Genomic DNA, 12,336 nt, shown 5'->3' with positions numbered 1-12,336 from the left:
CCTGCATATCACCCAGAGACTAATTTCATGAGACACAGAGGCGTTTAACCATTTTCCTGGATATCGTGTCCGAATTGGATGGAAGAGACCATAATGTCTGCTTTTATGAGAAGTACTCCCTGCCACGCACTTCAAGGAGGTTTTTAGAATGTGGATACACACGCAGAGGGTCACTGGCTGAGACCTGACACTTGTGAAGTGTAAAGTATTGAAACATTCGCGGTATAGACGGAGCATTGTAATAATAGCGCCAAAAATTGATCATTACCTATAAATTCTGACTTTGTACCTCCTTTTCATTTCTACCTGATTTGTTGTTAAGATCTTTTTCTGCACGTGGCAATGCTTTTGTGTATGTTTCTTAATAATATTCTTGTTTTATGTTTATTGAAAAAAATCATAATATTCTATATGTCTAATTTCTTACTTATACAGTTGCGAAATTAAAATTGTTTGTCCTGTAACGATGTTAAAATATAATTAAATTATAACAGTAATAAAGATATAGCATAAAAATGTTCTCCTACTTGGTTTTGCACATGTCTATAATGGCCAGGGAAAGTGTCATCAACTCTATCAGTAGCGACCCCCCATATGACAAAAGAGAAAAGTAAATACGAGGCAAATGAGTGAAATATTTTAGTATCTGTTGTTTCACTTGTTATTACATAAGGCATGTTCGAGACACGTCTCCGCTAAATTCTTCACACCAACACATCTGCTGTTAACTCTGGCACCTCATTCTGTCCTTTTTTGAGGCAGCACCCTTTGCTCTTCCGTACCTTTCCCAACTTTGGGCTAGTATTCCTTTGGGTCCCGTGCCTCGATGTGTAAAAATGGAATATTTAGAGGATCGCTTTTTTTCTGTGCGTGTGTGTGTGTGTGTGTGTGTGTGTGTGTGTGTGTGTGTGTGCGCGACTCTTAGGACCCTTTTTCTCAGGAGTGAGTAGGCGTACCAAGCTGAAATTTATGTCACATATTAAGACATATTAAAGTCTACGATCCCTTAAACTCCTAAGTCACTTCAGTCAAAAGATACGGCCATTTATATCACACATTCTGATAATCGTAAAAACTCTCAAAAAACCTATAGAGTGCTTCCCGTTGACCTACAATCATGAATTGTGGCGAGAAGCAAGGTTTCACAGTAAAAGAAAAACGGAAAAAATTATGAATTTCTTGTTATACAACACGAAAAAATGTTTTCGTCCTTTTTCATCCATCTCTGTGTTTGTCTGTCCTACTGTCCCCTTACCCCCTGTAACAGTTCGGCATATCAAGTTCAAATTTATGTCACATACTAAGCTATATGGTCCTTTGGCAGCGAGAAATGTCACATATTTTGATACTCACTCCCCCCCCCCCCCCCCACCATGAACCATGGACCTTGCCGTTGGTGGGGAGGCTTGCGTGCATCAGTGACACAGATAGCCGTACTGTAGGTGTAACCATAACGGAGGGGTATCTGTTGAGAGGCCAGACACAGGTGTGGTTCCTGAAGAGGGGGCAGCAGCCTTTTCAGTAGTTGTAGGGGCAACAGTCCTTACGATTGAGTGATCTGGCCGCGTAACGTTAGTCGAAATGGCCTTGCTGTCCTGGTACTGCGAACGGCTGAAAGCAAGGGGAAAGTATGACCGTAATTTTTCCCGAGGGCATGCAGCTTTACTGTATGGTTAAATGGCGTCCTCTTGGGTAAAATATTCCAGAAAAAAAATAGTCCCCAGTTCGAATCTCCGGGCGGGGACTACTCAGGAGGACGTCGTTATCACGAGAAACAAAACTGTTGTTCTACGGATCGGAGCGTGGAATGTCAGATCCCTTGATCGGGCTGGTAGGGAAATGGATAGGTTAAAGTTAGATAAAGTGTGAATTAGTGAAGTTCGGTGGCAGGACGAACAACACCTCTGGTCAGGTGAATACAGGGTTATAAATACAAAATCAAATAGGGGGAATGCAGGTGTAGCTTTAATAACGATTAAAAAAATAGGAACGCGGGTCAGCTACTACGAACAGAATAGTGAACGCATTATTTTGGCCAAGATACAAAATGTTCAAATGTGTCTGAATTCCTAAGGGACCAAACTGCTGAGGTCATCGGTCCATAGACTTACACACTACTTAAACTAACTTACGCTAAGAACAACACACACACCCTTGCCCGAGGGAGGACTCGAACCTCCGGCGGGTGGGGCCTCGCAGTCCGTGACATAGCGCCTCAAACCGTGCGGCCACTCCGCGCGGGCCAAGATAGACACGAAGCCCACATCTGCCACAGTAGGACAAGTTTATATGCCAACTAGGTCCGCAAATGACGAAGAGATTGAGGAAATGTATGATGAGATAAAAAAAAATTGTTCCGATAGTGAAGGGAGTCGAAAATTTAATAGTCATGGGAGACTGGAATTTGATAGCAGGAAAAGGAAGAGAACGAAAAGTAGTAGGTGAATGTGCAGTGGGGGTAAGGAATGAAAGAGGAAGCTACCTGGTAGAATTTTGCACAGGGCGTAACTTAATCATAGTTAACACTTGGTTTAAGAATCATGAAAGAAGGTTGTATACGTGGAAGAGGCCTGGAGACACTGGAAGGTTTCTGATAGATTATACAATGGTATGACAGAGTTTTCGGAACCAGATATTAAATTATAAGACATATCCAGGGGCAGATGTGGGCTCTGACCACAATCTATTGCTTATGAACTTTAGATTAAAACTGAAGAAACTGCAAAAAGGTGGGAATTTAAGGAGATGGGACATGGATAGACTGAAAGAACCATAGTTTGTGGAGAGTTTCAGAGAGAGCATTAGGGAATGTTTGCCAGGAACAAAGAAATGAAGAATGGGTAGCTTTGAGAGATAAAATAATGAATGCAGCAGAGGATCAAATAGATAAAAAGACGAGGGCTAGTGGAAATCCTTCGGTAACAGGAGAGATATTGAATTTAATTGATGAAAGGAGAAAATATAAAAATACAGTAAATGAAGAAGGCAAAAAGGCAAAAAGGAATACAAACATCTCAAAAATGAGATCGACAGGAAATGCAAAATGGCTAAGTAGGGATAGCTACAGGACAAGTGTAAGGATGTGGAGGCATATATTACTAAGGGTAAGATAGATACTGCCTATAGGAAAATTAGAGAGACCTGTGTAGAAAGGAGAACCACTTGTATTAATATAAAGAGCTCAGATGCAAAACCAGTTCTAAGCAAAGAAGGAAAAGCAGAAAGATGGAAGGAGTATGGAGAGGATCTACACAAGGGCGATGTACTTGAGGTCAACACTATGGAAATTGAAGGGGACGTAAGTGATACGGCAATGTCGAGCCACACTGCTTCTATAGACGTCCCTAACTGCCAAAACGTTGCCAGTGCAAGACTTTGTGCACCAACTGACCTCTCGTTTACGTCCCGTAAATGTTCCGTGGGATTCATGTCAGGGATCTGGGTGGCCAAATCATTCGCTCGAAATGTCCAGAATGTTCTTCAAACCAGTCGTGGACATTTGTGGCGCAGTGGCAGGGCACATTGTCATCCAAAAATCCCATCGTTGTTTCGCTGCAAATGGTGTCCCACTGTGAAGGCTTTCATAAGCCCAGATATGATTGTAGTGATAACTGAAGATCCCATCGCATGAAGAGCCAGCCTCACCAGTGAATAAGGTACATAATTAGAACTGCAGGAACACATCACACTGCCTTAATGTTTGTTGTCGGCAAGTTTTTCTGGGCGGAATGTCAGCCTCATTTAATCTGTGCACCCGTTGTAGTCGATGCGGATACGAAAGATTTTCATGCGAACTATTCATCACATGATGACTCTTCTCGCAGGTCTACTGTAGTTTCATGCACAGTACACAGAACCCGTCCTACAAGCTCACCATTTCCAACGCTCTCCTAAAAAATAGCCTCTGTGTGACAAGCTTGATGTAGTCGCACAAACGTTTTTTTTTTTTTTTTTCGCAAGATAACTAGATTCCAGAGTAAAGTTCAGCACAAAGTTGACGTGCTGCGTCCACATTCCTGTCTGCTGGGCTGCACATGCGGTACACATCCATCATTTCAGACGCTGAACACATCGTTGTGACGGAAGTAACTCTAAAACAGAAGAAACGCTGATGTCATTCCCTGTTCGAGAAGAGTAAACACGTATCACCATCGGGCTCTTACTCACCCCTGGGGTGGAAACTGTGTACCCCATCTGTCGTTATCTAGAGCAAATTCTGTTTGCAGTCGTGAGGAAGTTTTCTAAACGTTTTCATAACGTGCATATGAGACGGGACGCGGGTATCTGCCCCCTACACACCTAATGTGATGTGGAAAACAAATGACAATCAGACCCAACGAAGCAATTGCCACGATGAACTGTAAACAAGAAAAGACGCACGTTTTGGGTAAATTAAAAAGCCGGGAGTCACCACGTACAATTCCATTCACTTCATCCTAACGATCTTCGGGAGGACGACAGTTCAATCCCGCGTCCGGCCATCCTGATTTAGGTTTTCCGTGATTTCCCTAAATCGCTCCAGGCAAATGCCGGGATGGTTCCTTTGAAAGGGCACGGCCGACTTCCTTCCCCGTCCTTCCCTAAATCCGACGAGACCGATGACCTCGCTGTCTGGTCTCCTCCCCCCAGACAATCCATTCCAAATCCTTCCTAACGATCGATTTTCGGACGCTATCTTCGTATGAACTTTTTGTAACGTTTTAATTTCAATAACAGATCTCTAAAATTTCTGACATATGTTTTTATACGGCCTGTATTCATAGAGCCACACAAGGATCTGCTGTCAAAAACTTTGTTATCTTGCTAGTAGTTTTGGTCTATACACAGACCACCTTCTCGCACAGTTCAAGAAATTCGTTATTACATTTTGCGTTTTCGACGCATTGCATATAATTGCCTCAATCTCAAGTTAAATAGCCGATCAGTGTGTTGTCTGTCTTAACAACAGGCACGAACATCACAGAAGATAGCAGTTCAAATCCGTCTCATTGTAGAGATCCATACAGGTTATAGTGTTATTTGTCTCCTGCTCCTCCTATACCGCCTCACTCTTAGCATTCTTACATTTTCCTGTAAAGTCGAGTATTTCCTGAGTCAGCTGCGGTTTGTGAGTCCCTGGCTTCACTCCACCCCCATTATACTGGCCTCAGCCACTCGCAAGATATATACTATCTAATCAAAAGTATGTGGGCATCTATTAGTGGACGTTAACATGGAGTTTCTGCACCCTTCTCCTTTGTGAAGCTTGAAGTCTGCTGAGGACACTTTCAGTGACGTGTCTGAATGTCTGTGGAGTAATGGCAGCCCATTCTTGCTCGAGATCCGACCAGAGAAGGTGGTCATGTTGGGAGCTGGGGTCTGGAGACAAGTCGACGTTATGACTCATCCACAACGGTCCTCTTCGGTTTAGGTCCCTACTTCGGGCAGGCCAGTCCATTTCAGGAATATCACTGTCCCCAAAGTATAATCTCACAGATACTGATTTATGATGGGTGTACTGTAATGCTGATGCAAACAGTCATCGTTTCCGAAGTGGTCCTCTACTGCAAGCAGTACACACCGCTGTAAAATTCATCATTCCGTTTCACATGCGGTGCCGTAAGAGGACCACACCCTAACCACGAAACCACCCCTATACCACAACAGCACCTTCTCCGTACTTCACTACTTGCAGGTACCTTACTCCAGGATTTCCTTAAACCCAAATCCTCCACTCGGATTTGGCGCAGGCCTTTGCATTACTCATCTCGTTCACAGCCAACCACTCTCCAGTGGCGACCCTCTTTACGTCATCTGACCGTCGCTTAGCACTGACTATAGAAATTCGTTAATTAGTCGTTTGACTCCCTGCGTACAGTCGTCGTGCTAGGTGTACTGCTGATAGCACTTTGGAACTCTTGCGTGATTACTTCCGCAGATTTCAGACAATCTCTCCCTATCACAGAGGCCTTCAACATATTCCTTCCACCTATTCGCTCTCTTCTCTGCATTTAACAGCGGTATTCACAATTCTGCCATTGCTTTCAGTTTCATCGAGGGATGTTTTGACTTTTCTGCATGCTGAATCAGTCCTTCCAAAATTATCTCTTCATATTCTTGATGCAGCCATTTCCCCTTTGCTTTCCTACTTCCTATTTATTTCATTCCTAAGTGACTTGTATTTCTGTATTTCAGAATTTCTCTCAACATTTTTTTTTAATTTCCTACTTTCGTCGATCAACTGAAGAATTTTTTTCTTTTACCTATGGTTTCTTCGCAGCTACCTTCTTTGTGCCTATGCTTTTTTTTTCAACTTTTGTGATTCCCTTTTTCAGAGACGTCCATTCCTCTTCAAGTGAACTGCCTATTGAGCTATTCCTTATCGCTGTATCTATAGCCTGTATCTATAACTTCAAGCGTATCTCTTCATTCCTGCAGGGTGACAATTCTTAAACTATAGGAAATAAAATCCTCCTAAATTCTGAACGGGCTTCGTTAGTAAGTTCAAACTGTACGATTGGCCGAGGGGAATTATGGAAATTACTATGGCATGCATGGTTTGGTTTAGCGACGAAGCCCACTTTAATTTGGACGGGTTCTTCAATAAGCAAAATTGACGCTTTTGGGGACTGAGAATCCGCATTTCGCGATCGAGATGTATCTTCATCCTCAACGGGTGACTGTGTCGTGTGCAGTGTCCAGTCATGGAATCACCGGTGCGATATTCCGTGATGGCACAGTGACTACCGAACGGTACTTGAAGGTTTTGGTAGATGATTCAATTCCCATTGTCCAAAGTGACACTGATTTCGACAAGACGCGGTTCATGCAAGACAGAGCTCGACCGCATCGAAACAGGAGAGTGTTTGATGTCCTGGAGGAGCGCTTTGGGGACCGCATTCTGGCTCTGCGGCACACAGAGGCTACTAGCATGGGTCTCGATTGGCCGCCATATTCTCCGGATACTGAACACATGCGACTTCTTTTTTGTGCTACTATATTAAAGACAAGGTGAACCGTAATAACCCCAAAACCACTGCTGAGCTGAAGACAGTCATTCAGGAGGTCGTTGACAGCATCGATGTTCCGACACTGCATCGGGTCATGCAGAATTTCGCTATTCGTCTGCGCACATCATCGCCAATAATGGCAGGCATATCGAAAACGTCGTAACCTAAATCCGAATATACGAATAAAGTGTGAGGACGCAGTAGTTCGTAAATTAATTTAAATTCTTTTTCATGCAGTTGAATATGGCCGCCATGTAAGTACATCTGCATCCCACTTGTTTGGGCATTGATTGTTCTTGACTATTTTCTTGAAAGTCAGCGTGCTCTTCATCACTACTACATTATGATACGAGTGTGTATCTGCTGCTGGTGCGCCTTACAATACAGTATCTGATTTCGGAATCTCTGCGTCACCATGATGTAGTAATATACGGTAAATCATCGAGTAGAACAGAAGTGATATCTGGCGTTCCGGAAGGTAGTGTCATAGGCTCTCTGCTGTTCCTGATTTACATAAATAATATAGTATAGGTGATAACCTGAGCAGCCCCCTTCGATTGTTTGCAGATGACACTGTAATTTACGGTCTAGTAAAATCATCAGACGATAAATTCCAATTACAAAATGATCTAGAGAGAATTTCTGTATGGAGCGAAAAGTGGCAATTGGCACTAAACAAAGAAAAGAGGGAGGTCATCCACATGGGTACTAAAAGAAATCCGATAAATTTTGGGTATACGATAAATCGCTAAAATCTAAGGGCTCTCAGTGCCATTAAATACCTAAGAATTATAATTACGAGCAACTTAAATTGAAAGACCAAATAGATAATATTGCGAGGAAGGCAAAACAAAGACTGCGCTTTGTTGGCAGAACACTTGGAATTTGCGACAAACTCACTAAAGAGACAGCCTACATTACACTTGTCCGTCCTCTGCTGGAATATTGCTGCGCGGTATGGGATCCTTACCGGGTAGGATTGACGGAGGGCATCGAAAAAGTGCAAAGAAGGGCATCTCGTTTCGTGTTGTCACGTAATAGGGGTGAGAGTGTCACTGATATGATACGCGAGTTGGGATGGCAGTCACTGAAACAAAGGCGGTTTTCTTTGTGGCGAGATCTGTTTACCAAATTTCAATCACTAACTTTCTCTTTCGAATATTTTGTTGACACCCACCTACGTAGGGAGAAATGATCATCATAATAAAATAAGAGAAATCGGAGCTCGAACGGAAAGATTTAGATGTTCCTTTTCCCCACGCGCCATTCGAGAGTGGAATGGTAGATAAGTAGTATGAAAATGGTTCGACGTACCCTCTGCCAGGCACTTAAGTGTGAATTGCAGAGTAACCATGCAGATGTAGATGTAGAATGTAACTGAAATCTTCCCCCATCTGCTGGCCTTTTCTAAGTGTACCTCCTCCTCCGCCGGCCGAAGTGGCCGTGCGGTTAAAGGCGCTGCAGTCTGGAACCGCAAGACCGCTACGGTCGCAGGTTCGAATCCTGCCTCGGGCATGGATGTTTGTGATGTCCTTAGGTTAGTTAGGTTTAACTAGTTCTAAGTTCTAGGGGACTAATGACCTCAGCAGTTGAGTCCCATAGTGCTCAGAGCCATTTGAACCTCCTCCTCCTGCGATCCTTGAGTAGGACATTCGCTATTACTAGCTGATGTTTGTTGTAGAACTCAAGTAGCCTTTCACCTGTCTTATAATCCTTCTAGCAATCCCTATTCACCCTAAACCTTTCTGCTACTCGTTCTCGTATATCCCCACTCCAATCCCCCATGACTATTAGATTTTCATCTCCCTTTATGTACTGAATAACGTGTTCAGTATCCTCATATAATTTCTCTCTTCATCCACTCCTTGCGTCGTCGGCAAGTACACCAGATGTGACGTGGTCAGAGATGATTTGCTGCCGATGCTGATGAGAACAACCCTGTCTGAACTGTTCATAGTAACTCACTTTCCGCCCTACCTTCCTATTCGTAACGGAGGCTGAATTCCTCATCCAATTTTCTTTGCAAGCGCGGAAATAAGAATTGCAACATCACGAGATGAATCCTACTTCCGTTATACTATTTTTCTGCTGCTGTTGACATTAGGATATATTCATCTGACCGGAAATCCTAGTCTTCTTTCATTTCCCTCTGCCTCTCCTGAAATCTAGTAATCATTTACGCATTACACAGAGGTGTCCGTTCACTTCTGATCAGACGATGTGCGTCCACAGTGCGAACCCGTGAACTCGTGTTTCCGGCGACCCTGCCACGGGGACCTCTGTAGCCACGCCTTATCTCGCTGCATCGAGTGCCCCCCCCCCCCCCTACTTCACCCCCACCCACCCAACTCCCCCTTGTCGTGACGTCACGTAGCGCTGATGGCGCGGAGCCCGCCTTATCTCGGATCTCGTGAACTCGGCCGCGTCTGTGTGGCTGGCCGAGCTCTCCAAGTGCGACTGCCGCCCAGCTCTACACTCCGGGGCACGCCCGCAGAAGAACACCTCCAGGACTTCTGCGGTCCTGATCTCGAGCTCATACGGAAGCTCTGCACCATGCGACGTACACTGAACCATCTACATCTACATGATTACTCTGCAATTCACATTTAAGTGCGTGGCAGAGGGTTCATCGAACCACAATCATACTATCTCTCTACCATTCCAATCCCGAACAGCGCGCGGGAAAAACGAACACCTAAACCTTTCTGTTCGAGCTCTGATTTCTTTTATTTTAGTTTGATGATCATTCCTACCTATGTAGGTTGGGCTTAACAAAATATTTTCGCATTCGGAAGAGAAAGTTGGTGACTGAAATTTCGTAAATAGAACTCGCCGCGACGAAAAACATCTTTGCTTCCATCCCGACTCGCGTATCATATCTGCCACACTCTCTCCCCTATTAGGTGATAATACAAAACGAGCTGCCCTTTTTAGCACCCTTTCGATGTCCTCCGTCAATCCCACCTGATGAGGATCCCACACTGCGCAGCAGTATTCTAACAGAGGACGAACGAGTGTAGTGTAAGCTGTCTCTTTAGTGGAGAGATTAGGGCTCCTACAGAGGCATATAGGCAGTCATTTTTCTCTCGTTCTGTTTGGGAGTGGGAGAGAAGATATTAGTTGTGGTACGAGGTACCCTCCGCCACGCACCGTATGTTGGATTGCGGATGTATGTAGCTGTAGACTGTTGGGCGGGGATGCAATGTGAATTCCAAGGAATGGACTATCCTTTGGTGGTGAAATATTTTCATCGGTTCACGACGTTTCTCACCTAGGGCTCAATGCCCACATTCAAATCTGATCCCTTGTGTGAGCAGTGACAGACTATTGGGGGATCGTGGTTTAGGTTCACCCTCCACCATACCAAGAGTGCCCAAGGGCAGCCCTACTGCAGCTGGTGTTCACTACACCCTAAGGTAGGGGGAAACTCCGCAACACCTGACACCCAGTGCACAAAACCGTAGCGTAGTGTCGAATGAGTGGGCCTCCCTCAGGTTTTACAACTTCAATTGGTTCTGGGAACAGCTCACATAAGCTCTCTGGTGCAACTGGGGGCACCGTATTGTCTACACTGGTAGCATTGCTTTCCAGATAAGCGTAGGATTAGCTGACAGTGGTAGTGCACGGTCTGGATCTGCCTGACAGTCTGTGGCTTTGCTGGTGACGAGGGTGAGCTGCAGCAGGTCGTGACGGAGCGGACGCTGGCGCCGTGTGCCGCAGGTGATCATCAACTTCTCGCTGTACCCCATCACGCGCACGCGCCAGATGTCGCCGTGCGAGGACGGCTACCTGTACGTGCCGGTGGCCTTCCTGGCGCTGCTCTACCTGGTCTACCTGGTCGAGTGCTGGCACTGCACCGCGCGCCTCGACCTGCAGGGCCCGCGCGCCGAGGCGGCGCAGGTGCTCGAGCGGGTGCGGCTCATGAAGGAGGCCCAGCCCGTCGTCTGGTGAGTCCCGCCACGCTCACGTCTCTCACACGCCTGTACACACAGACACCACAGACAGAAACTGCCCAGTTCGTAGACAGGATGCGAGTCGAGGAGGACGACAAGCCTGTATCACTCGCTGAGCATAAAAGTTTACCGTCTTTGGTACTACAGTACAACCCAAGTTGTTGTTGTTGTTGTTGTTGTCGTCTTCAGTCCCGAGACTGGTTTGATGCAGCTCTCCATGCTACTCTATCCTGTGCAAGCTTCTTCATCTCCCAGTACTTACTGCAGCCTACATCCTTCTGAAGCTTCTTAGTGTATTCATCTCTTGGTCTCCCTCTACGGTTTTTACCCTCCACGCTGCCCTCCAATACTAAATTGGTGATCCATTGATGCCTCAGAACATGTCCTACCAACCGATCCCTTCTTCTAGTCAAGTTGTGCCACAAACTTCTCTTCTCCCCAATTCGATTCAATACCTCCTCATTAGTTATGTGGTCTACCCATCTAATCTTCAGCATTCTTCTGTAGCACCACATTTCGCAAGCATCTATTCTCTTCTTGTCCAAACTATTTATCGTCCACGTTTCACTTCCATACATGGCTACACTCCATACAAATACTTTCAGAAACGAATTCCTGACACTTAAATCTATACTCGATGTTAACAAATTTCTCTTCTTCAGAAACGCTTTCCTTGCCATTGCCAGTCTACATTTTATATCCTCTCTAGTTCGACCATCATCAGTTATTTTGCTCCCCAAATAGCAAAACTTAATTCGACTACATTCCATTATCATCGTTTTGCTTTTGTTGATGTTCATCTTATATCCTCCTTTCAAGACACTGTCCATTCCGTTCAACTACTCTTCCAAGTCCTTTGCTGTCTCTGACAGAACTGCAATGTCATCGGCAAACCTCAAAGTTTTTATTTCTTCTCCATGGATTTTAATACCTACTGCGAATCTTTCTTTTGTTTCCTTTACTGCTTGTTCAATATATAGATTGAATAACATCGGGGATAGGCTACAACCCTGTCTCACTCCCCTCCCAACCACTGCTTCCTTTTCATGCCCATCGACTCTTACAACTGCCATCTGGTTTCTGTACAAATTGTAAATAGCCTTTTCCTCCCTGTATTTTACCCCTGCCACCTTTAGAATTTGAAAGAGAGTATTCCAGTCAACATTCTCAAAAGCTTTCTCTAAGTCTACGAATGTTAGAAACGTAGGTTTGCCTTTCCTTAATCTATTTTCGTAGGGTCAGTATTGCCTCTACGGAATCCAAACTGATCTTCCCCGAGATCGGCTTCTACCAGTTTTTCCATTCACCTGTTAATCGAACTAAAGAGGGAAAGCCATATGGATCACAACTTTTTTTCTGTTAAGCCATGTGAACTGTGGCGCTCGTTACTGGCG

General features: G+C 44.8%; 1 protein-coding gene across 1 annotated transcript in view; it reads left to right on the top strand.

Annotated features, from left to right (window-relative positions):
- Positions 1–12,336, top strand: part of LOC126424726 (transmembrane protein 151B-like) — a 460,556-nt gene that overhangs the window by 390,457 nt on the left and 57,763 nt on the right. Inside the window, exon 3 of the mRNA XM_050087446.1 lies at positions 10,710–10,936. Within this exon, the coding sequence (XP_049943403.1) occupies positions 10,710–10,936 (227 nt within the window). The remainder of the gene's footprint in view (positions 1–10,709; positions 10,937–12,336) is intronic.

The sequence above is a fragment of the Schistocerca serialis genome, chromosome 10 (genome assembly GCF_023864345.2).
Source record: "Schistocerca serialis cubense isolate TAMUIC-IGC-003099 chromosome 10, iqSchSeri2.2, whole genome shotgun sequence".
NCBI lineage: Eukaryota > Metazoa > Arthropoda > Insecta > Orthoptera > Acrididae > Schistocerca > Schistocerca serialis.
The sequence above is the reverse complement of the archived record's forward strand: the minus strand, read 5'-3'. Positions and strand labels throughout refer to the sequence as shown.